General features: G+C 38.8%; 1 protein-coding gene across 4 annotated transcripts in view; it reads right to left on the bottom strand.

The window, feature by feature from the left end:
• Emcn (endomucin) overlaps positions 1 to 26,254 on the bottom strand; it is a 109,469-nt gene that overhangs the window by 26,204 nt on the left and 57,011 nt on the right. For all 4 annotated transcript variants that reach the window (XM_008826163.3, XM_029560258.1, XM_029560257.1 and 1 more), the window contains exon 5: positions 10,982 to 11,020. In XM_008826163.3, coding sequence (XP_008824385.1) covers positions 10,982 to 11,020 — 39 coding nt within the window. The remainder of the gene's footprint in view (positions 1 to 10,981; positions 11,021 to 26,254) is intronic.

Raw genomic sequence — 26,254 nt, 5'->3', positions numbered from 1 at the left:
ATTTAAAAAAATATTTCATTTATTATTTTTATTTTATGTGTATGTGTGTATTGCTTGCATATAGGTAAGTGCACCCATGTTGTGAAATGCCCAAGGAGGACAGAAGAGGCTGTTGGATCCCCTGAACTGGATTTACAGACAGTTGTTAGCTGCCATGTGGGTCCTAGGATATGAACCCAGGATTTCTGCAAGAACAGCCAGTATTCTTAACCACTGAGCCATCTCTTCAGCCCTTTATTTTTATCTTTATTTATTTTATTTTATTACTATTTTTTGTTTGTTCTTTTGTTGTTGTTGTTGTTTGTTTTTGTTTGTTTGTTTGTTTTGAGACAGGGTCTCCCTGTAGCTCCAGCTGGCTTGGAAATTGATGTGTATATCAGGCTGGCCTTGATCTCACAGAGATCCACCTGCCTCTGCCTCACATATGCTGGGATTAGAGGCATAAAGAAGATCGGGGGATCTGGAAATTGAAGCCAGCCTGAGCTACAAAGTAAGCTCCTTCTTAAAACAAACAAAAACAAAAATAAAAGATGATACAAGAAACTTGCTCAGGAAAGTCTTCAAATTTAGCTTTTATTTATTGATTCTATATTTGTTGAGGAACTATGTGATGGTTAGTGTTGTCAACTTGTCAGGATCTAGAATCACTCAGGGGACAGGCCTCCCGGTATACCTACCTGTTAAGGATTATCTAGACTAAGGTTAGCATCTCTAAATGTCTATGAAGGATTATCTTTATTGGATCATTTGCTATGAGAAGACCCATCTAAATGGTGTGCAGGCCACCAAGCCTGGCGCCTCATGCTTCATTTCCAAATATAACTTTTCACCATTTGATATAATAAAGCGCTGCATCCTCACACACACATGCCTGTTGTCTGACTTCCAGTGCACCCTACTCCACTGGTTGTTTTGTAAGCTTATTGTTTTGCCTGTTTGGTTCTCTGAAATAATCTTCAGCCACCCAAGGGCTTCAGCCTTGGTGCTCATCTCCAGCCACTCTCATGTATTTGGTGATCTCATTCAGTTTCGATGTATAAATACACCACCAGTGCCAATGACCTTCCAGTTTATACTTACACACCAGACTGCTTTCCAAAAATACAGATTTATAAATCTATTTGACAAAGAAGATTTTAAAAAATATTTTATTTCTTATTTTTATTTTATGTGTGTGAGTGTATTGCTTGCATGTAGGTAGGTGAACCCATTTGTACAATGCCCTCAGAGGTCAGGAGAGGGCATTGGATCCCCTGGAACTGGAGTTATGGACAGTTGTTAGCTGCCATGTGGGTGCTGGGACTCAAACCCGGGTCATTGCAAGGGCAATCAGTGTTCTTAACTGCTGAGCCATCTCTCCAGCACCAACAGAGAACATTTATAACTTCTTTTCACCTGACTTTATTTGTGGTCATCCCATTCCACGTAACAGCAATGACTCCTTCCTATGGCTGGCCCAGGACTGATGCCTGTCAGAAGTCACTGCTCTCTAATAATCAGGAATCCTGCAATCATCAGGAATATACAATGGCCTCTTCCCCAACGTATAACCCAAACTGGGGCGCTCGTGTCACTTATGCTGCTCTGGTTCATCTTGCTCCTGAGTAATTTGTAAAAGATATCCTTGCTTCAACTTAGGATCTTTCTACACCACTCAGATGTATGTTTACAAAACTAGAGTCAAATCATACAAACTCCTTGCTTAAAACCCCCAAGGAGTCTCCATCCGAATTATGGAGAAAGCTGTGATGGCCTCCCAACAGTGCATGCTCCCCAGGGGTTCTAATTCTATTCTGTTACTGTGACAAATACCATGGCGAAAATCAACTTAAGGAATGAAAGTTTATTTGGCTCACACTTCCAGATCATCGCCCATCACTGAGAGAAGTCAGGGCAGGAACTCAAGCAGGTACTTGAAGCAGAAACCATGGAGGAAAGCTGCTTGTTGGCTCACTTAGTCTTAAGTTAAGCTAGTTTTCTTAAAATGAAGCCAAGGACCATCTAACCTGGCAATGGTGCAGCTCACAGTGGACTGGCTTCTCCCACATCAATTAACTATCAAGACATTCGCCTACAGGCATGCCCACAGACCAACCTAATCTAGGAAATTCCTCAGTTGAGACATCTCTCAGATGTCTGTAGGTTGTCAAGTTGACAGTTAAAGCTGACAAGGACACCAAAGCAATACACCTGGCAAACCCCTGTCTCAACTTTACCCAGGCCCTTGGTGCTGTCCCTTCAACTCACCAGCTCCTTCCTCAAGACCCAGCTAGCGTGCATGCTCTTCCCCACATAATGGGTGATTCTTCCCTGTTCTTACTGAAATCTTTTCAAGGAGCTTTACCTTGAGCACTGCCAGCTGTCCCCACCTCTCCAGCACTGGTGATACTTCCCTCCCACACAGCTTTAGCCCTTGCGTTTAACTTTTCCCTTTGAACTTACCATATAAGTAAATTATCATTTGTACTTATAACACGTCTTTTTACTAAAATATGACACTCAAGGGATCTTTCTCGCACTTACTGGTGTTTGCTGAAGGCTAGAACAACACTCAGACATGGAGCCCATCAAATCTTGCTGAATGGACAACCAATGTTTTGGGCAGCAGAAGTAACTACTGTGAATTACAAAGTGGATTCTTGAGGTTACCCTTCCTCTTGTGACATTAAGACTAGTGCATATTTAAAGTCATTATTTCTTCCTCTATTTATTCAATAAGAATAAAAAACAGAGACCTACTTTGGTTTGAGCGGTAAAGATTGAAGGAAACACAACAGACTACAAGAGGCCACAGTAGTGGCTAAGGAGGCAAGATGCATATTTCAAAATTGACTGATCAAGCTGAAACGAGATAAAGCATAAGAGGACAGTATGCCGAGGATCAAAAAGAGAGAGACTATGCTGTTTTTCATAAAACCTTATAAATGACCTCTTAACAAAAAGGATTTGAGAAACTTGAGCAATGTGTACCATAGATGAATTACATAGAAACTGGGGATAAGAACAAACGTAAGTGCAGGAAGTAAACAGGCTTCATATGAGACTTTACACAAGTACTTGTACAGTTGCTGATGTGGGCCGTAAGGATGGACAGATGCTGACACTTGGAGAAAGAAAGGAGTAGACTCTGGGCTTTCACAATCATAAGGGACATAGCTCATTATAAAACCACCCTGAACATAAAAGGTATAGACAAAGCAAAACATGTAGCTGATGTAACTCTGTGTTTGGGGAGAATATTTTGATATGGTCCTTGAAGGCTCTCCTGGCTCCTTCAGATTCCTGTCATGGCTATTTGCCTTGAGCGTAAGGGTACTCTGTGTCTAATTCACAGGCAAATCAGCAAAGCAAGAGTTTTCCTGTTTTTCCATGGTCAAGATTGGTTTCTACTCTCCCCAGACCTGAACTTTCTGACCTGGGTTTACCTTTACAGCACTGTAAAAGTTTTATCCCAAATGTCCTTCACTTTGCTTTGGGCCATCAACATGACTAACTTGGAGTAATAGCCCCCTCATACCCTGACATAAATTCCAGGAAATTATACACAATACCCAAGGAGAAATGAGGTGCTATACCATTGCTTCCATATGTGCCACATCATTTATTTTTAAGCAAACATGCTTCATCTTCTGTTTTATGGATGAGAGATACTGTGGCTCAGGGAGATGAGGTAGACTGTCTGGTAGTAAGTGGGAGATGTAAGATATAAACTAAATATGCTCCATCTTTTTCATTCTGCCATAGGATAAACAGATTTTAAGCAAGATCATTGTATTTGCTTATGTATAATTACACATGAGATCAATGAAATTTGTTCTTAGAATTCTGAAAGGCTTAAAATATTCTGTCTTCCTCAATATAAACATGTTCGTGAAAATATTACAAAGGAATTTATCTTCAAACCTTTATGGGACACTGTATGCCATGTGTTATTCTAATTGTTTTGCAAATATTAACTCACTCAATTATTTATTGCTCACGTTTTACAGAGTGAAAACTGAGGCCCAGAGAGATTAAATAATTTGCCCAAGATCACACAGCAGAGCAAAAATTTCATTGCAGGGGAGCTGGAGAGATGGCTCAAAGACTAAGAGCACTTATTGTTCTTCAGAGGAGCCAGGTTCAGGTTCCCAGCATCCACATAGTGACTCACAACCATCAGTAACTCCAGTTCCAGGAGATCCAATGCCCTCTTTTAACCTCCATGGGCACTGCATGCATGTGGTACATTTATATACAGGCAAAACACTCATACACATAAAGCTAAAAAGGGTGGAAAGGTTGTAAGAGCCAGGGTTGTTACATGAACATAGGGAAACAGAACCTTCCAGGCCTCTGGGAACTTGGTCATAGGAACTTACAGCAATGGTGACAGCAGACTCAGTCAAACAAAAACTCAGCACAGAATTGGAGAAATGAAATGGAAGCCACAACTTTGGCAAGAAACTATTGGCAGCTGATCACTGCTGGATGAAGGAGAGTTGATCTTCTTTAAGGGAGTGACAATAGACAGAATGAACTTGCACCAAGGGACATCTCGGTACAAAAGCTTGACTCTATAGGCCTTAACATATATAAGAGAATGCATGAAATTCAGTAGGGGGGTTATGGGAGGGTGTGGACGGGGTGGGATTTAAATATGATTAAGATTTATTGTATGAAATGCACAAAAAAATCAATAAAAGCATACATGAAAAAATAAAAAATAAAGGAGATGCAAGTTGGAAAAATTGGAAAAAATAAAATCCTGGAAAAATGTCCATGTGGGCTCTAGATTAATTTTGATATTGTAAAATACTAAGTTAAAGGCTCTAGATATTCTTTTGCTACAGGCATATTCCTGTCATGAGTGGAGCCTCACTGAACAGACATGTCAAGATTCCGGCATGAAGAGAACTCCAGGGGATAACCCTCAGTATGGAGTGATGCACGTCTCCTCTTGTATGACTTCCTAGAGGTGTGGTGCACAGTGAGCATGCTCTCACAGCGAGGCCCCTGTGCTACGTGAGACTTGTATTGTCTGTTCTGGCTTCTGCTTTTCTACCCAATTTAATATCCACAGTGTCACTGAGGCTCTGAAGCATAATTTGAAAGGAGATGCCGTGAGATCTTCACAAATTGTGCTGGTCACTATGGGAACACCAAAACACCCTGTGCCTGGGTTAGTTTCATGTGCCCCAGAGTGTCGAGAGATTTGGCCATGCCTTACGTATGATGAGGTATTTTTTGTTGAGGTCAATATTTAAATTAGTATTCTGAATGAAGATTGCCTTCCCCAGTGTGGGTGGGCCTTGTACCACCAGTTGAAGTCCAGAGTAGAACAAGGAGAGGCGTCCTTCTGCCTGGTGGCCTTCAACAGGACAGATCATTCCTTGCCTGAGGACTCATGGCAGAAACACCAACTTTTCTTGCATTAAAAAAAAAATTGATTTAATTTTAATGGTTTTTTTTTTTTTTTTTTTTTGGTCTTTTTTGAGACAGGGTCTTCCTGTAGCTCCAGCTGCCTGGAACTCGCTCTGTAGACCAGACTGGACTTGAACTCATAGAGATCCGCCTGCCTCTGCCTCCCAAGAGCTGAGATTAAAGGCGTGAGCCACCACTAATTTTTTTTTTGTGTGTGTGTGTATGATGTGTGCATGTATGTGTGTGTGTGTGTGTGTGCATGTGTTCATGTTTGTGTATGTACACTGGCGCATGGCATGTACGGAGGTCAGAAGACAACCTGAAGTGTAGTTCTCATCTTCCACTTTGAGACAGGATCTCTCGTTTTGCTGCTGCATGTGCAAAACTGGCTGGCCTGCAAGCTTTGGGGACCCTCCACCTCCACTTCCCATCCTGCTACTGAGATGCAGATATGCACTACTGTGTGGGTTTGGAAAATCTGAACTCAGATCTTCATGCTTGTGCAGCAAGTGCTTTACCCACTGAGTCATCTCCTCAGTTGTTCTTGTGTCGTGAATCTGCCAATCTTAGGACTGAAGGCACCATATCAGCAACCCTGGTGCTGTGGACGTAGGTTTGACTTACACCATCAGCTTGTTTGGTATTCCAACATTCCCACTGTAGGTCATGTAATATTCAGGCTCCAAAATCGTGTAAACCAATCCCTTATTTTAAAAAATCTCTTTTCAAATACACACATTCCAACAACTACATTTATCTGGAGAACTCAGAATAATATAGTTGTGCTCCCCAAAATATTGAGTAAATGGTATATTTTCTCCCAATATGTTAATCATATTTGTTTACTTTTATTCAGGGCTGGGGTCTCTCAGCAAAGAAATAAAAAGCTCATTTTCAGGGAAAAGTTATTACCCTTGCTTGTCTGTAGGAAAATAATAAGTCTAAATATAGGGATTATCATGCAAGATTTCAAACTATTTTACAGAGCTATGGTCATTAAAACAGCATGGTACTGACACAAAAACAGACATGTAGACCATTGGAACAAAATAGAAGACCCAAACACTAGTACATGCAATTTCAGCCAACTGATAATTGACGAAGATCCCAAGAACACACAATGAAGTAAAGACAGCGTCTTCAACAAGCGGTACTGGCAAAACTGGATCTCTACATGTAAAAGAATAAAATTAGACCTCTGATCTTTCAGAGGTCTAAATAAAAGTACCCTTGGGCTAAAGTCAACTCCAAATGGATCAACGACCTCAAAGTGAAAATTGACACTCTATAGCTCTTAGAATACAGAGGCAGTACCATACAAGATATCAGCACAGGAAAGGACTTTCTAAATCAGACATCAGTTGCTCAGGAATTAAGGTCAACAACTGACAAATGGGACCTCATTAAACTAAAAGTTCACGGCAAAGGAAACAACCAATTCAGTGAAGAGGAAGCCCACAGAGTGGGAGAAAAGCTTCATCAGCTATACATCTGACAGAGGATTAATATCCAGAATATACAAAGAACTCAGAAAAACAACGAATCAAGTAAACAAAGGACCCAATTAAAAGTGGACTACAGATCTGAAAGGTGAGGTTGCAAGAGAATAAATAACAATGGCTAAGAAATACTTTATTAAAAGTATTCAACATCTTTGGTATTTAGGGAAATACAAGTCAAAACTACTCTAAGATTTCCTCTTACTCCAGTCAGAATGGCTAAAATCAAGAGAACAAATGACATCAAATGGGGGCAAGGATGCAGAGAAAGGGGGACCCTTATTCACTGCAGGTTTAACTGCAAACTGGTACAACCACTTTGGAAACCGGTATGGAGAACTCTTAAAAATCTAAAAATAAATCTGACATATGATCGGGTTATACCACTCCTTGGCATACACCTGAGTCATCCTATTGCAGAGACACTTGTGCAGCTATGTTTGTTACTGGTCTTTTCACAATTGCTAAGAAATGGAAACAATATAAATGTCCATTAACTGATGAATGGATAATGAAAATGTGGTACATATATACAATGGAATTCTACTCAGTAGTAAAGAAAAATAATAATCATGAAATCTGCAGGTACATGAATGGGAGTATAAACTGTTATACTCAGAAAAACAAGTGACATATGTTCTCCCTCCTTTGTGGATCTTAGCTGCAAATACTCAGATATATATCTGAGTATATATCTCGGTTTTTTTGTTTTGTTTTTGACAAGGTCTCCCTGGAAGTCACTATGTGGACCAGACTGGCCTTGATCTCACAGAGATCAGCCTGTTTCTGCTTTAGGAGGGCTGGCATTAACGGCATGAGCACCACCATGCTATGCGTAATTAGTATATATTTTGATGTAACCAAAGGAACAAGGAAAATGGAAAAGAACCACGGATGTAAATGGAAAGAAGGAGCCTGAGAGAGGGTGATAGTCAGAGACAGGTATTATCAAAGGGGAAATGGGGAAAGTGGGGGTACTTTAACTGGGGAGGGAGAGGGGAGGCTTATACAGGTAGAGAGAAATGAGATAAACAACACTTAGGTGGTGTGAAAAACCAGAAGGAAATGTATTAGTTAAAAAATTATTTAAAAATACACACACACACACATGAACACACACACATATACACACATGAACACACACACACATATGAGTGCATGTGTATAGCTGAAGGCTATACAACAAAAAAACACAGTGTGAGGCAGGGGAAATCTTCCTTCAGGTTGTTGGTCAGGGTGGTCCAAGAGACTCCCAAAATAACACAGGCTATTGTCACAGACCTTGATTGCCTTCCAGAACTTGAAGGTAAGATCCTAGTGCTGAAGACAGGACACACTTTGGACACAGGATTTGAAGCAACCGAGCTGGAACTGACCTGGAAACCTCCTCCCTGAAGACTAGCTCTCATAGTATCTATCAGAGGACACTATGCAAGCTGCCAAGGGAGAACACCAATCAATGGTCTTACCGCACTGTAAAGTATAATGACAGCAATGAGTGGCCAAACTATCTCTTTGATGCAGTAGTGGTTCTTTTATTTGGGGGGTAATCAACAGGTATCTAGTTGGACTTAAGGTCCACTCAATAAAAGGGAACTCATGTGTGGTATTATTGTAAATATAGCCAAATACCCATGGCTGGAAAGGTCATAGGTCCTAGAGAAAAACCTACCTTTGTCATGTAATTTTGACCAATGAAATTTTTTACTCTTTCTAAATGCATATCCTTATATTTATATACAAATACACCTCTTAAAGAAGTTTTTTTTTTTTTAACAACAGATGAAGATTATTTGAGAATAATTATCTGTGAGATGCCCAGCCCTTAGTGATATATCTACAATGCAGTCTCTACATCTAAGTCTCAGGGAACGTAGCAGAACAGGGGGCAGAATGACTATTAGCACATCTCTCAAATCTCACCCGCAAAGCTTCTTCATGTAACAGATAGTGATTAACCCAGGAAACCACAATTGGCCAAAGTTCAGAGAATAAGATGCTGCAGAGTTCTTGTCCCTGGGTAGGACACCTACATCAAACTGCAGTCTCCCAGGGCTCAGAGATTGTAAGAGCCAGAGGTGATGGATAACCACAAGGAAACAGAGATTTTGAGGTGGCTGGGAAGTTGCTCATAGGAACTTACAAGACTCATGCAAGGTCAAACCAGACAGAAACCTAGAGTAGAAGTGGGGAAAAGGGTAAGAAGCCCTAGCTTTAGCTGAGAAACTATTGGCAACTGATGACTACTGGGAGAGGGAGAGTTGGTTTTCTTTAAAAGAGTGATGCTAGATAGGTTGGCCAGGCTCCAGTGGATGGACTCACACAGGGACATTTAGGGACACAAACATTGCTGAATAGGCCTTAACATATATGACAGAATGCATGAAATCTGGTGATGGGGGACTATGGAGGGGCACAAAGAGGGAGGTGGTCTAATTATGTTCAGGATGTATTTTATAAAATTCATAAAAATTCAGTTTTAAAAAGCAGGTGAATTCTAATATTGCTTGAAATTGTTGTGATGGTATACCATGCTATGTCTCTAGGGAGTCACAAGGCCCACATTGGATTTAATGGATCTTTCTATGTCTCCATTAGCTTTGAATGCATTTGAAAATTAATAGGTAAGATAATCTGGCATTTTGAAGGTTACTTCTTTGACGAACTCTTGTTCCTGTTTCATAACATGCTTTTCCTTGTCAATAGATACCTCTTATTCAACCTTACATAAGACTAGCTGAAGCTCACTTAGGATGAAACGCTTTATATCTAAATGACTACTAGAGTTACTATAGCTATTTATAATATTGACTAGTCTCCCTAAGTAACATTTTAATGGTAGGTTCCATATCTCTCATGACTTTTAATGCTATATGTAATCAAAACAGAATGAATGATTGCTGAGTATCTTCGTTAGTTTTTGTTGATTGAAGATACTATTCTGTGAATTTGGTAGGGGATCATACCCATTTTGAGGCCTCATAAGGTGTGTTACTCTTGGGCAGTTAAAGTTTGACTTTCTCATGCTTCAGAAACTGTGCATAAATTCCTCATTTTGTACACACATACACAGATACACATACATATACACAAAGGTACTGCATACCTTTTATTTTATTTTATTTTATTTTATTTTGGTCTTTTTGAGACAGGGTCTCCCTGTAGCTCCAGGTGCCTGGAACTCACTCTGTAGACCAGGCCGGCCTTAAACTCACAGAGGATCCGCCTGCCTCTGCCTCCCAAGTGCTGGGATTAAGCACGTGCACCACCATCCCGGCTTTGCATACCATTTTTACTTTATGAGTAGAATAAAGAAAGCATCTCTTCAAATCATAAATTATTGTTCCCATATAGGTACCACCAAATTTAGATCCTCAGAAAATATTTTACTCACTGAGCCATCTCCTCAGTCTCACCTTTTAATTTTGTATATATCAAACGTGACTGGGACTGAGAACCTTTGAGATTTGTCTTCTAAGTACCATGCATAATGTTAAAGAGCACTCAGCCTTATTTTCTTCTCTTGTCTAATGACTCTTTTTCAATCCCTGTTCCTCAGTCACAGAATAAAAGCAGGGGTGGCCAAACATGGAGCCTTCTTAGAATATTAAGAGACGAGGCTGGCCTCGAACTCGCAAAGATCCACCTACCTCTGCCTCCCAAGCACTGGGATTAAAGGCGTGCGCCACCACGCCTGGCAGATTCCAGGTTTTTAAATATCATTTATAACTTTTTTTGGATGTCAGGATCACATTTATGCAAAAGTACAAGAAGATCCTGTACTTCTGGGAGAGGACACGCTGACCGTGCAGAGCAGGAGCTGGTCAGTTACCATTCTGCAGTCTTTGTTCTCTCCCTGGGATTGGCTCCCCTCTCCTCTGTTAGGGCCCTCAGGCTTGCCAAAGATGTTCTCAGTTGTATTTTCTTTATAAAAGAAACCCAGGGTCTCCTAACATTTTAGTTGCCCTGTACTATTTTCTTCCAGGCTATTTCACCCCACTCTTAAGCACATGTATATATTGATCTTGTTCTTGAACTTTTTCTGATGAATATACTCAGAGAAGTGAAAATTAGCTTACCTGATGCTTCTGTTGTTTTGATTGAATTCTGATTCTCAGCTTTCAAGAAAAGAAAAGAAAAAATATCACTAGAATGTTTAATACTGTATCTGCTTTTACAGATGTTTTAAAGGTAAATTGACAGAGTTTAGTTCAGTTTAGATTCACTGTCCTTCAAATAGTAAAATCACCAGGTTTTATGATTCCAGGAAAATGTCAGTTAATCAAATTTTCAGTTTTCTTCCATTTTAATCAATTTTTAAGGTTAGCATGCAAAGCGATAGGTTTCCTCACGACATCTTTACACATATGTGTCTTTATATTTGCAATTTCTTCTTAAAGGGCCAAATATTTTAGGTTTTGTGGGTCATAAAGTTTGTCTGTTTCTAAGTCTGTTTCTTAGTGTTATATAATCAAAATGGAATTAATGCTTATAAATTCTCAGCTCTGCTTTTTAGTGTGAACTCAGCCATACACAATATACCTAGAGGGGTATGATTGTATTTTTATAACTTTATTTGGAAAAATGGGCAGGGGACCAGATTTTCCTTCCCTAGTTTTCTAAATCTTGATTTAGGACATTTTTTGTAAGCTTACATGTAGAGTGCTTGAATATATTACAGTGACCACAGGTACTTTGATGGATGGGCTGTGCTGTGTTTTGGTACTACTAAGACCTGCTATGTTGCATCACCTGGGCAGGTTGCAAGGAGGTTCAGAGCGATATGCTGGAAACAGGAGATTCCTGGATGGTAAACATAGTCCAGGGGAGAGTTTAGCAAGGAAAGTCATATGAGAGAATTATTACCTGAAGTTCCCTCAAGGATTTTGAGGACAAGGGGCACAAACAGAAGTTGCCTTGTGAAAAATACAGAAAATAATGCTGAAAGAATTCGAAATCAAATACTGCCATTTAAGAACTGTCTACTTATTTCCTGCGGATAGTCAGCTGACTGCCAGTATTAACAACTCAAATTCGACACCCCTCCAGCCGAACGCTTGACTGGTACCTCCCATCCACCTTTTCCCTCCTTCCTGGATCAGTGCGTGGGCCAACGTCCTCCAGCTGCACAAGACTAGAAGCCGGTGGGCCTCGGGAGTCTCTTTTCTTTTGACCCTTATATAGATTGAAGCCCTAGTTTAAGAGTGTATTCCAGACTCCAACCTGTCCCACCGCCTGCTCTGCTATTGCCCACCCAGCACCCATCAGTTCCCCTTTCAGCACTTTCAAGAGCTCCTAGAGGAATCTCTTAAAAGTTAAACTTGAGTCACCAGTGGCTCTCTGTTCTTCACTGTGGCTGGCCAGCCTTTACAGGATTCTCAGGTCTCTGACCAATCAGTTCCCTTTCTAATCCTGCTCCACTTTGAGGCTTGGTAGCTCTAGGTCAGAGACGCAAAGGCACAGGACTCTTTCTGATCTGGGTTTCTCTTGTCCTTCCCTATGTCTGAGGGCTGCTCTGGCTTCCATCTTCCCTTCATAAGTCTCTTCAGAAATCCCAGGTCGGTGATCTCTGACCTGCTGCCTTAAATAAATTGTCTGATTGCACCTTTTCCTATACGTCTTCCACCACCACCCTGATTTATTTACACAGCAACTATTTTACTACTGCACTGCCATTTACTTTCTGCTTTAAAAGATTGTTTATGGTCTCTGAAATGTAACTTCATATCTTTCTTGGAGCTGTGATTCCAGTAGCCACCCCTAGGATGTGGCATCATATGTCCCTAGCACATGGACCACAATAAGGAACAACTCAATTTAAGGTAAAATTGTTTCTTTATTTAAAGCTTCTAGTTGGAAAATGATAGCTACCATTTAAGCAACTTTTGTGATCAGTTCCATACAACGTTTGATGGTATATACAGGAGATGTTATCCCCATTTTGAAGATCTGTAAGTATTAGCTGAGAGAAATGTAATTACTTTCTTAAGGGTGGGCCCACAGCGATAATTCAGGTCTTTGAGTCCAAATTAATCTTCTCTCACTAAAATAGACAGCCTTTTCTTCTCCTAAATACTCAAAGTAGAAAACTTATATAATTAATTCCCACTTTTGATAAGTAATTAAAGTACTTTTGAACATGGCATAATGCAGCATTTGGAAGATGCAGTTAAAATATTTATTAGCATCTAGAGGATTAGAATACAAAGAAATCAAACCCCTTTGTTCCTCTTATTAATATCGTGTCATAACCTTTCTTGCTGATAGACTTGTTTGAGAATGAGAAATTTTAAGCTTGCATCAGACAAAACCTGCTGACTGTCCTTTATTTGAATTTCTTTTAGCCTACGAAATGCATACTAATTGTATATGGGCATACAATATTCAAGAATTATAACTCTGTCTTGAGACTGCTGAAACTTAAACACATCAATTCAAAAGCAGTTTTCTGAGTATCCTGAGGTCCAAGCCCACACATATACATCTGCATATGAATGGATAAAGTTCTGAGGACAAAATTCTATGAATGTTGAATATTTACTCAATAGTGGAACATAGCTGAGCATGGTGGCACAAGCCTGTAATTTCAGCACTTGGCAAACTGAGGTAGGAGGATCATAAATCTAAGGTTAACGTGAACTTCACAGTGAGACCATCTCTCAATAAACAAGAATTGGAGCACAGTTCACTGGTAGTGTGCTTGTCTAGAATGACCATATTTGATCTCCAGCACTTCCAGAAACAAACAAAATGAATATATGCCTCCATGCTTGAACTGAGGGGTAACTTTTAAGACAATAATCTATTCTCATATGAATGCAACATTCAAATTAGAATCAATGCAAGCGAGACAAAATCTTATAAACATGAATACTATATTGTTTATTTATAACTATAAGGATGCATATGTGTTGTGAGAAAAGGCCATGCTGAGAACTGCAGGGGAAATGAGGAATGTCCAAAAAGCAAGCACACAGGAGCTGCTTCTGCTTCCTAGTCTCAAAGTTGGGTGATTAGTACAAGTTAGAACTGCTGACGTCTGTTGAGTTTGATCCATAATATGAAACTGTGGTCTTAAGATTTGCAAACAGGTACTGGAGAGATGGCTCAGAAGTTAAGAGCTCTGGCTGTTCTTGCAGAGGACCAAAACTCATTTCCCAGCACCCACATGGTGGCTAACAACCATCCATAACTCCAGTTCCAGGGATTACAACTCCCTCTTCTGGTCTCTGTGGACGTTGCATGCATAGGTGAGTATATCTGCATCTATACCTATCTCTCTGTCTCTGTCTCTCCTCTCTTCCTTCCTTTCTCTCTCTACATATGTGTGTGTGTGTGTGTGTGTGTGTGTGTGTGTGAAGCACGCCCACACTGAAATTTAAAAAGAATTGCAAATAAATTTCAAAATGCTGGCCATCCTCATCCAAAGCTAAACCAAAACAGCTATTTTATAAACCAGAAAGCTTTCACAGCAATATGACAGTAACTTTGCTTATCTTTTAGAGATCATGTTTCCAGATAATAATCTGCAGTTGTGCATTAAACATAATAATAAATGCAGGAGGAAGAATGTATACAGCTATTCCTATATACTTCTCTATTAATATTGTAAAATAATTCCTCATGGCTAATTTATATTGCATTATTCTGTCATGTGATATTGACTAAGTCAGTGGATATGAGATTACTTTTGGTTTGGCTAAAGCAGGGCATGTGACCTACTACTATTATTCTGAAGATTCCTCCTGCATCTACCCACAGGAAATGATATAAAATAGCTAAATAGCATAGAAGAAAAGTTATGGTTGAGTCATCTAATAAATGACATTGATAAATGATTCAAATGCAAAAATAATATTAGTGCTGTTAATATTTTCTACAATGAGAGGCAAGCACTGCATGAAAGAGATTCTCTGTGGTGGCATGATGGAACATCCAATGAGAATGTTATTTCCTTTCAGTTTTATTTGAATTTGCATAGTTATTTCTATGGGAAATCTTCCAAAGGTTTCAGCTTGATACAAATATCAAACACCTACTTATCTTGATTTATTATGAGAATGAAGTCCCAAGATCAGAGCCTTTGGCAAGGCATAAAAATCTATCAATATTTAAAATTTTTGTTTGCATTATTATGATTTTTATTGCTATTCTTAAATTATGCCAAGTAAACTGACTTTTCATTTGTGACAATTTCTTTTCTAAACAAATTTAAGAATTAAGAAAAAATGGCTCAACTTAAAGACAAATATTAAATAATTAATTACACAAATGGAACAGTCCCCAAGTTATTGTTAATACAGCCGACAGGCATGGGCTTATATTCACTTGGTCTATAAGTATATTGTGATATTTATCGAAAACCTGCCTTCCAAGTACATGATACTCCCAATAAAAGTTAGCTGTTTTTAAATTTCTTCCCTCCCTCCCTCCCTCCCTCCCTTTCTTTCTCCCTGTGTCTTTCTTTTGAGGCAAGGTCTCATTATGTATCATGACTAGCCTATAACTCACTATATAGGCCATTCTGACCTCAAATTCACAGAAACCTGCTTGCCTCTGCCTCCCATGTGCTGGGATTAAAAGTGTCCTCTACCATATCTGGCCTGGTTTTGAAATCATTATCAAGATCATTGTCAAATCAAATCATTGTCAAGAGTAAATGTGGCATAGTGAAGAATTTTAGGGGTTGAAGCGATGAGAAGATTAATAGTTTTATACACAACACGTACACAGTTTAGGTGCTGAACCATAGGGACTTCTGCTATTGGCATTGCCTTTGAACCAGAGGTCAGTGCCCAGTCAGTCAGTGCCACATAGAAATAATGGAGAATGCACGGATGACAGAGCTAGGTGGACTACGGGCTAATGCAGGTCCCTGATCCCAGGTGAGTTTAATGGTGACAAAACTCCTAAAGCTTTGTGGATATGGAATCTGAGGCTTTGTTTGAAAAAGATCTTGAGATGGGATTCCTGTAGGATGGGATAGGCTTTAGATATGATGAGACATGTCTTCATAAGACATGAAAGCACGGGTTGGATAGGAGACTGTGAGGAGAAAACATGCATAGAAAATGGTAGTGTGAAGACAGACACAGAGTTTATGTGATACACAAAACAAATATCCAAGAACACCCAGCTCTCCCCAGAAGGTAAGAATGAGGCACGGAATGGAGTCTCCCTTCAAGTCTGTAGAACAAACCAGGATGCAACACTGATCAGAGCTATGAAAGAATACATTTCTGTGGTTTACATCAAGGCTTCTGAAACTTGTCCCACTATAATAATGCCATTCTACCTGAGAAATTCTTATGCAACCCCTCGTACATAGCTATATACAACAGGCCCACAAATTATTTATTGGAAATAAATTTTTAAAATTGTTTTAAGTAATCCTTTAGTATACATATAATTTTACATTTATTAAAGATGAAGTCGGATTTGCATACTAATGAGATGGATGTGCTTGTTTATTTTTACATAAAACTTAAGCCCCTGAATAATTGACAGAGCAGGACAAAGAATATCTTTAGCATTTTTCAGAGTTGACTGACATTTTGGTTTTATAACCATTATTGCTGAAGGACCATCGCATGCAAGTGTGTAATAAAAAATGCAAGATCTATGTTTAGAGCCATTTCAGAAATTGTTTAAAGTCTGTCCTAATCTCAAGTCAAAATCCATTTAACAATTCTTTTAATGAGCGCATCAGAAACTCAAACTGCAGCTTTTGATATTGAACATCCTAACACAAAATAATAAAAGGATATAGTAATTTGAAATTTATATGCTGAGAAATACTGGTAGGAAAATGTTTATTCCTTGTCCCCATAATTAGCCTACCATGCTTCTATAAGAGTAGAAAACTTCATATATACAGTAAAAACACTCAATTTGCAATATACAACTGTCTCAGTCTGAACTGAGGCACCGCCATGGTGTAGTCAGCATGCACAGTGTAAAGTGCATCTGTGTGTTCAGAACCAAGGCTGCAGTGGTCTGACGCAAACACTTCCAGAAACACCTTGAATTCACTATGCATTTAATTTTAACTCTTTTTTTTTTTTGTCATTTATATTTGGGACTTCTTACTGTTGCCCCTTCTGTGACCCTTGCATTGTGTTAACGTGACCTTCCCACAGAAGGAAACAACCCACAATTTAAGAAGCTGTATTTTGTTATTTTTTTTTCTTGTAGTTTTGAGAGAGGGTCTCCCTGCAGACCCAGCTGGCCTGGAACTCACTATGCAGACCAGACTGGCCTTGATCTCATAGAGACCCACCTGCCTCTGCCTCCTGAGTGCTGGGATTAAAGGCATGTACCACCATGCCCAGTTTAAGAAGCTGTAGTTTAAACTATTTAGTCAGTGGTATTTTTGTCAACACAGTCACAGAAAACTGACAGTAGTACTAATTGGTTTATCAAATCTAAGGTACTGTGAGCTCTTTACCATACAGCTGAAGGAATTACAAACTATTTTACTGGAGTCAATATAAAAGCTTCTTCAGTGAAATATGAAGTATGAAGGTGCCTCCAAAGCCCAAGGATGAAGAAAGTAGGAAGATTCACACCTTCACCAACTGATGTAAGGGTTCGCAGGCACAGTTCACACAAGGATCTTAAAATGGTAGATGGCTACTGAAATGATTATGGCCACCTACTGAAAACAATCTAGTTCATTTAGGCTGTATAAAGCATTTATTACATGACATTCATCAATTGTCAACTAGTTATTAAAAGCTGAGTATTTATATTTGTGTAATATAGTATTGTAATGACTAATCTTGGTTGTCAAGTTGACGTATCTGGGAAGATGGAACCTCAATTGAGGGATTTCCGCTATCATATTGGCTTGTGGGACACATCTGTGTGGCATTTTCTTGACTGTTGATTGATATTGGAGGGAGGAGACCACAATGGATGTTATATCCTCAGGCAGGTGGGCCCAGGCAGTATAAAAAGCGGGCTGAGCAAGCCAGAGAAAGAAAGAAAGCCAGTGAGCAGCTTTCCTCCATGGCCTCTGCTTCAGGCCCTGCCCCCAGGTTACTGCCTTGAGTTCCTGCCTGCTTTCTCTCAGTGATGAACTGTTAACTGGAGGTGTAAAATGAAATAAACCCTTTCTTCCCCAAGGTGGTTTTTATTAGTGTTTTATGATAGCAACAGAAAAGCGAACTAGAACAAGTACATTTAGTGTCCCATGTACTTCTTTTTAAATTTATTTATTTATTTTTATTTTATGTGTATGAGTGCTTTTCCTGCATGTATACAAGTGCACCTGTGTTCTGCAATGCCTGTGTCGGATCCTTTGGAACTGGAGTTAAAGACATTGTTAGCCTCCACGTGGGGGTTGGGAACCGAACCCAGGTCTTCTGCATGCCGTCAGTACCCTTATCTGCTGGGCCGTCTCTCCAGTCCCACTGTGCACGTCTCAAAACCGCTCTGAATTTAAGTTCATTAATGGTAAATTTTAAAACTGGCATGTCCATTCACTCACATTTTTTGATTTCTATACTCACAGAATTTTTTGTAGATAATTTTACAGTTAATTTTGTTTCCTTGAAAATGTTTTATATGTTTCATCAAGATTTTAAGCTTCTTTAAGTGAGAAAATTAGATTAATCTAAGTTTCAACACTACACAGTAAGAGGTACAATAAATCCTCACCTTTTTTCCTAATGTACACCTTATGTTTTCAAATGGAATGTTTCAAGTTCCAGACTTTATTTTACCACACAAAGTCTTTCTTTGCTTAAGGAACAACCATCTAAAATCCAGACAATTGGGTGTGGATTTGATCAAAACACCTTATATGCACGTATGAAAGTCACAATAAAGTTTTTTTTAAAGGTAAAAAAAATCTGGACAAGTATAAATAGTAAATAATTCATGGGTTTGTGGTACTAATAAAAGGTACATGCAGGTTCAGAAAGCTTTGCTTTACTTAATAGATATGTCACATTTCTTATTTGATTAGCAAGAGCCTAAAACTAACTTGTGTCATTGAGATTCTGTGAGATTCCTATTCTAAGTAATCTGTTATTAAAGATATCAAAGTTCAGATCTTATAAATATTCAGTGTCTTGTAGTGGCTCAGGGTTGAAATGATCACCTTCATCCCTGGTAAACTCCTCACTCTGAAACTTTTTTCATTTAATGGTAGCATAGTCCTTCCATGTTGGTGTAATTTTTCATTTTTTTAGTTTCAATCAATTTATACTTAAAATGCTTTTTTGAGAGGAATACTGCATATGAAATTGTACCTTTATAATAGGAATGATTAAGCCATTTAGTTTTCTGTGATATTATTTATATCATCATTTAAATTGGTTTGAAGCCCATGATCCTGACATTTGTTTCTTTTTTCTTTTTTATTTTTATTTTATGTGTATGAGTGTATTGCCTGCATGTATGTGAGTGCACCCGTGTCGTGCAATGCTGCGGAGATCAGAAGAGGCCTTCGGATTCCCCTGGAACTGGAGTTAAGGACGGTTCGCAGCCGCCAATGTGGGTACAGGGAATCGAACCTGTGTCCTCTGCAAGAGCAGTCAGTGCTCTTAACCTCTGAGCCATCTCTCCATCCCCCTTGTTTTTAACTTCCTGTCCTTTCTCCTCTTGTTTTGTTTTGATTTTTTGGAATTTATTTATTATTTTTATTTTATGTGTATGAGTGTATTGCCTGCCTGCATGTAGGTAAGTGCACCCGGGTCATGCAATGCACGAAGAGGACAGAAGAGGCTGTCGGATCCCCTGGAACTGGAGTTACGGACAGTTGTTAGCTTCCATGTGGGTGCTGGGATTTGAACCCGGGTCTTCTGCAGGAACAGCCAGTGTTCTTAACGGCTGAGCCATCTCTCCAGCCCCTCTTTCTCCTCTTGTACTGCCCTTCTTTTGGATTTTTTTGGAGGGCGAAGGGCTGTATTCTATGTTCAATACTGACCTTAACAGTATAGCCACTTTTCTCTCATCATGTACCTGTGCTCCTGTTCTTTTCACATATATTTCGAGCTTTAAACACACTTGTTATTTTTTAATTAAACGATTTCCCTTTGAAGAGATTGAAATGAGCTAAATGTTTTGTATTCACTCAGCCGTTTGTCATTCCCAGAGCTCTTTCTACCTGCGCTTAGATCTAAATTTCCATCTAGTGATATTTTCCTCTTCCTGAATGTTTTACTCATAATGTGATTCTTCCACTCTTGCACATCTTAAAAACTCCTTAGAATCCTGAGGTGACAGCTTCCCCCTCCAGCTGGAAGATGCTCATCCTTGTTTTCCGGCAGCCATTCCCGCAGTCATTGTTCCCGAGGAAACTGTCATTTCCCACGTTCCTTCACTTAATGTGTCATTCTTTTCAACAGCTTGTTTCAGATTTTACCCTTTATCTCTGGTTTTCTGAGATTTGATTATAATGTTCTTGGTGTGGTTTCTTTCCTGATTCTTCTATTTCGGGCTCATTGTATTTTCAGAACCCACTGATCTGTAGCTTTCAGTCATATTTGGGAAATATTTTTCTGCCCTTCCTTCTCAACTCCTTCTGGAAGGTGAATTTCACACATTGGGTCACTTGGCCCAGAGCTTTCTGTTCTCCCTAGGCTTCGTTTTCACTATTTCTTTTCTGTTTCCCCAGCTTCCATTGCCACATCATGTTCAAACCACACATTTGACTTTATTGGTCAGTTTCATCCTGTGTTTGATTTTAGCCCATTAGTTTCTGCTCTTGTTTTTTTTCCTTCTGTTTTCTTTGGGCTTGTTAATGTTTTTCATCCTTACTTCTTGAAATGATCTATTTAGATAATTAGATATTTAAATAATTAGATTTGAATCCTATTATTTTTTCTTTTCTAATATGTACATTTTAGAGCTATGGGTTTCACTGTAATACTGGTCATAAATGGAATACTGCATATTTTTATACATTATGTAGAATGTGTTGAGACATGGGCTCTAGTCTATTATAGTAAAGAACTCTTCTCTACATGGAAATAATTCGCTTTCTTTAGTTGAGATGTAGTGTGCCTTGTGTGCCCACCAGATTCATTTCTTTCAGCACTGCTTATAGTTTTTAGTAACAGACTTTAGCTTTCTTGGTTAAATATATTCCTAAGTATTTTATTATTTTTGACATATTATAAATTGCATTGTTTTCTTACTTCCCCTTAGGGGTCATTCGCTGTCAGTGCACAGAAATACAATTGATTTTATTTGGTGATTTTGTAGTTTATAATTTGCTAAACTTATCTATTAATTCTAGCTTTCTGCTTCATGGTGCTCTTATTGGGGAATGTTTAGGATGATTTAATATACAAACCATATCTTCTCCAAAAAGAGAGAACTTTACTCTTCCTTCTTATTTGGGTATCTTCTATTTATTTTCTGTAGGATGTTGAGTATCATGTTGAGCAGAAGTAGTGAGACTAGGCATCCTTGCCATAGGACTAATCCTGATGGTATTGTGAAAGCTTAAGGCTTTTCACCTTTGAGTCTGAAGTTACCTATGGCTTTTTTCCCTTAAATCTATGATCTCTATTATGTTGAAGGAAATTTCCTCCATTTCTATTTTAGTGTCAGGAAAAAAATGCTTAAATCTGTGATATCCCTTTTTCCTGCATCAACTGAGATGCTATATGCACTTTATCTTTTAAGTTGTTAATGCCCACTTGAGATCATGTGTTTTTGAAATTTTAAAATATGAGACACAAGATTTATTGGCTTCAAAATGAGGAAGAAATTCAATAAAGCCTAAATTAATAAATCTTTAAAGTAATGTGATACAAAGATGTATTACCTTTCCTAGCTTTTGAATAACGTTTCAAAAATATTTTATAAATTTACACATTGTAATGTGTAAAATTTTTACTATGAAAGAGCAGGACATTTTTCTATATTTTGGATGGGACTCTGTCATAGTCTGAATATAAAATGCTCCCACCTCCATCCCATGACTCATTTATTGAATGCTTGATCGCCAGGTGGGTAGCATGATTTGGGGAAGCTCTGGAAACTTTATGAAGTGAGGCATAGCTGGAGAAAGTAGATCGCAGGAGTCAGATGCTGGAGTAGCGGGAGAGGTCTTGTTTCTGATCTCTTCTAGTCTCTATCTAATTTCTGTCCACCATGAACTGGAGCGCTCCTACTCCACCCTCCTGCTACCCAGATGTTCTGAGTCACCAAAGGTCCAGAACCACTGGATCGAAGGACATTGAACTGCAATATTGGACCAAGAGGCAAACAAATCTTTCCTCCTTGATATTAGTCTCTCAGATATTCTAGTCTTAAGTACACAAAAGTAGCTAGTACAAAAAATTGGTACCAGAGAAGCAGGATCATTGTTGTGATTGAACCTGAAACCGTGTGGTTATAAACTTTGGAATTGTTTTGCAGGAGAAATTTGGAAACGTTCAGAGAGATGAGTCTAGTATAGGATGCTATAAGCAGCATTTACTTGCTGATTCTGGTGGCAGCTCAGATGAGCAGATGCTGACGGGAGTGGTGCAGAGGAATGATTATATTCATCATGGTTCAATACAATCTGTCATATTGAAAATGGACTCTATTTGGATTGAACTAATGGCCATGCTCATTAATTCTGGCCAAGAATTTGTCCATGTTTTTCCCATCTTCTGAGACTATAGGAAACTGAATTTTAAAGTAGTGGAATTAATTTGGTGTAGGGAAATGTCAAGTCAACATAGCATTTAGGCTGTGGCATGGATATTACCTAGCTGATTTGGGCTATATTTTTAATAAGAGTTTGAAGCTAAAAGCAGAGTGGAAAGACTTGAAAAACATCCAGTTTGGCCAGAAAGGAAACATGTTCAATGTGGGCAAAGAGAGTGTGATTGCTAAGGAGACTAGTATTAGTAAAAAGAATAAAGTAGTTTATATTGGAACAATAGGATGTTTGGAGTGTATCTCTGGAATCGGCCAGACACCACCCACTGGAAGATCAAGGTGTAAAGGTTCTAATTCATTTGAAGTACTTGAGAATAGAACCCCAAGATGCCTTCCATGTACAGGGTCACCAGTATCACTTCCTCAAGCTCTTGGAGGCCATGGAAGCCAAAATGCAAAATGGCTCCCCTATTGACATAGCTGATGGAAGGTCTTGGTGGTGCTCCAGTGATGCTGCTTTTGAAGACATACAAGAGTCTGAGTACAAGAGTTAAGGAGTCATTGAGACATCTATCCAAGTAGCAAATGAAGGTCTTGGAGGCAAAGAAACTTGTGACAAGATTAGAGTCCCTCCAAGTTACTCCTGATAGGTCAATGAATAAGTGAGGATGAAGAGGAATTCCAAGCCTCAGTGAAAATTCCAGGGTGTTAAAGATGTCAGACATATGATGATGAAGGCTTCAGATAATGAATCAAGTCAGCCCAATAGAGAAATCATGTGATCTACAAATGGAAAGGCTATCCGGGTAGGCATACCACCTTTTGAGAGCGTTTTGGAGCTCACTTCATGACGCAGATACTAAACATAGACCTACAAGACTTAATATTTGCCTTGCTGGGCTGCCATTTTGCTTTAATTATATTTCTCCTTTCTGTGCCTTAATTCTTCCCTTTTGGAACCCAATCCAAATGTTTACTCTGTATCTTGGGCAGATGAAACCCTCATTTTTATTTTAAAGTGGCTCAGACCTAAGTGATTGCCTTGAGTTACAGTAGACTCTACATAGACTTGTGAACAATGGTAGACTTGTTAAGACTTGGGATTCTTGGAGTTTGACATAATTCATTTTTCCATTATGGGATGTCCATCAGGGGTCCAAGGGCAGAAAGCTATGCTCTGACCATGAAATGTTCCTCACATTTACTAAACACTCGGTGCCCAAATGGTGGCACTATTTGGGAAACTTTAGGAGCCAGAGCCTAATTGAAGGACGTTGGTCACTGAGGCACGCCAAGTTCTGATGCCATTCTTCTCTTTCCTGTCTGCTATGGGATGAAGAACTCTGTGCCCCTGGTGCCATGCTCTGCCCAAGTACACAAAGCCAAGCATTCACGGACTGGACCCTCTAAAATGGAGCAAAAGAAATCCTTCCTCCCTTGTTTTTCCCAGGCCTCTGTTTCAGTGATGAGAAGTAACTAAAGCAGGATCCAAACATCAGAACACCTAAAGGTAGTGAGGGCCTCAAAAAGCATGCACTCTAACAACAAATAAACGCTATTTCCTTTACAGTTGACTTTGCCTCATAAGTTTAGTTATTCTTTTATTTAATTTCTGTAAGAACGTTTTCTGAAGGGCTGGAGAGATGGCTCAGCAGTTAAGTGCACTGGCTGCTCTTGCAGAGGAACTAGGTGTGGCTCCCAGCACCCACATGGCAGCTAACAACCCTAACTCCAGCTCAGGGAATACATTGCCTTCTTCTGGTCTCTGCATGCACTTGGTGCATTTACATACATGTAGGCAAAATACTCATAAACATAACAAAAATAAGTAAAGAAAAATGTTTTGTAGTATTTAATTTAGTGGCAAAAAATTAGAAATGGTGAATTTTCATGCTTGTAAAATAAATAGTTATGGTACATCCACACCGTAAGAATAATATTTAATCATTGAAAAGAACAAATTAAAGCTCTGTTAACTCTAAAGCATTTGGAGAAAAATTTGAGTGAGGAAAACAAAAGCAGACAGAAATGAAAATCTTATATTTGCATTTACATGCATGGTCATTTCTTTTTCCAAAATGCCTCTTCTCTTCTTTCCAACTGGTGCTAATTTGGGGAACTTATTAGATGTTGAAAAAGAATCAGTATCACTTAGAAAACTCCATCCTCTCTATTTTCAGCTTCTTTTTATTATTTCCTTCTGCACATTATATTTATTATATTTCCTCACAGTTAGCCTTCATCTGGGTGCAAAGAGCTGTGTTGAACATAGAGAGAAAGAGGTTATTTTCCTCCAAAGAGCTCATCGCTGAGTTATAGAGGGAGAGAATCCATATAAAACCATTAAATTGATTTTCTGGTGGATGGTACGTTTTCTCTCTTGAAAATTACATGAATCTGTAGGTTTTCTTCTGATAAAGAGAGTATAAGGCTATATTTTTGTTAAAAAATAATTACTGCATATATTTTGGATATATAATATTATATTTTAAAATATTTATTTTAATTTTAATTATGTGAATCTGTATAGGGGTGTGTGCTTGTAAGTGCAGGTGTCCATGGAGGTCAGAGGAGGGCATCAGATGTCCTGGGAGCTGGAGTTAGAGGTGGTTGTGAGTGACCTAACATGGGTGCTGGGAACTAAACTCCTTTGCTCTGCAAGAGCAATATGCAGTCTTAGTCACTGAGCCATCTCTCCAACCCTCTAGAATGTGATATTTGATATATTTATGCATTTGTAGACTAATTATGTCACTTACAAGTTGCTTTAGAATGAAAATACTTAAAATCTAGTGTTTTAGCAATTTTCAGGTATATAATCTATAATTTTTAACTATAGGTGGCATCCAGTAAGATTGATCTCCAGAGCTTACTCTAATCTGATCAGAATTCTGTACCTTAGCATATTCCTTACCTCCCCCAAACTGCTCCTGACCTCTATTTCCTTGTAACTTCCATCTACTCTCTGCTTCTATGAATTCAACTTTTAAAATCAAGACAATCTTCCTAAGTTTCCCAGTCTGGCCTGGAATTCACTCTGTATCCCAGGCAGACAGGCCTTGAACATGAGCTGCACCAATCTAAGTCACTGGGATTACAGGCCTGTACCACCATGCTCGGCAGTGGTCAACTTTTTAAGATTCCATACATAAGCAAGCTCATGCAGGGTTTGTATTTCCTTTCCAGGTTTATTTCACTCAGCGCAATGACCTCCAGGTTCACCACATCAGCATGAGTGGCAGGCTTTTCTTTTTACAGGCTGAGTAGTGTTGCATTGTCCATACGCTCTACCTCATTTTCTTTCATTTTCTTTATCTATTCATCTTTTGAAGGACATTTAAGCTGTTCTCAATCTGGGCTGTTTTTAGTATGACTGCAATGAACATGAAAATAACGGTCTCCTCCAGATCCTGATTTAATTTCCTTCAATATATATTCAGAATTGGAACTGTGGATCATATTGTAGTTCTATGTTTAAGATTTTGAGAAAGATTCATATGGTTTTCTGCAGTGTTTGTGCTAATTTATATTTCTACCAAGAGTGTACCAAGGTTTCTTTCCTTCCACATTTCCATAAACATTTTTCATGCTTTGTCATTTTAATAATAGCCATTCTAAAAATATGAAGTGACATCTCATATTTTATCGTTTTAATGTTTCTTTCCCTGATTATTATGAGTTTTGTTGGCCACTTTCGTGTCTTATTTTGAGAGATGTCTATTTAAGTCTTTTGTTCATTTTCT

The sequence above is a fragment of the Nannospalax galili genome, unplaced genomic scaffold, assembly GCF_000622305.1.
Source record: "Nannospalax galili isolate Female #2095 unplaced genomic scaffold, S.galili_v1.0 scaffold189, whole genome shotgun sequence".
NCBI classification, from domain to species: domain Eukaryota; kingdom Metazoa; phylum Chordata; class Mammalia; order Rodentia; family Spalacidae; genus Nannospalax; species Nannospalax galili.
The sequence above is the reverse complement of the archived record's forward strand: the minus strand, read 5'-3'. Positions and strand labels throughout refer to the sequence as shown.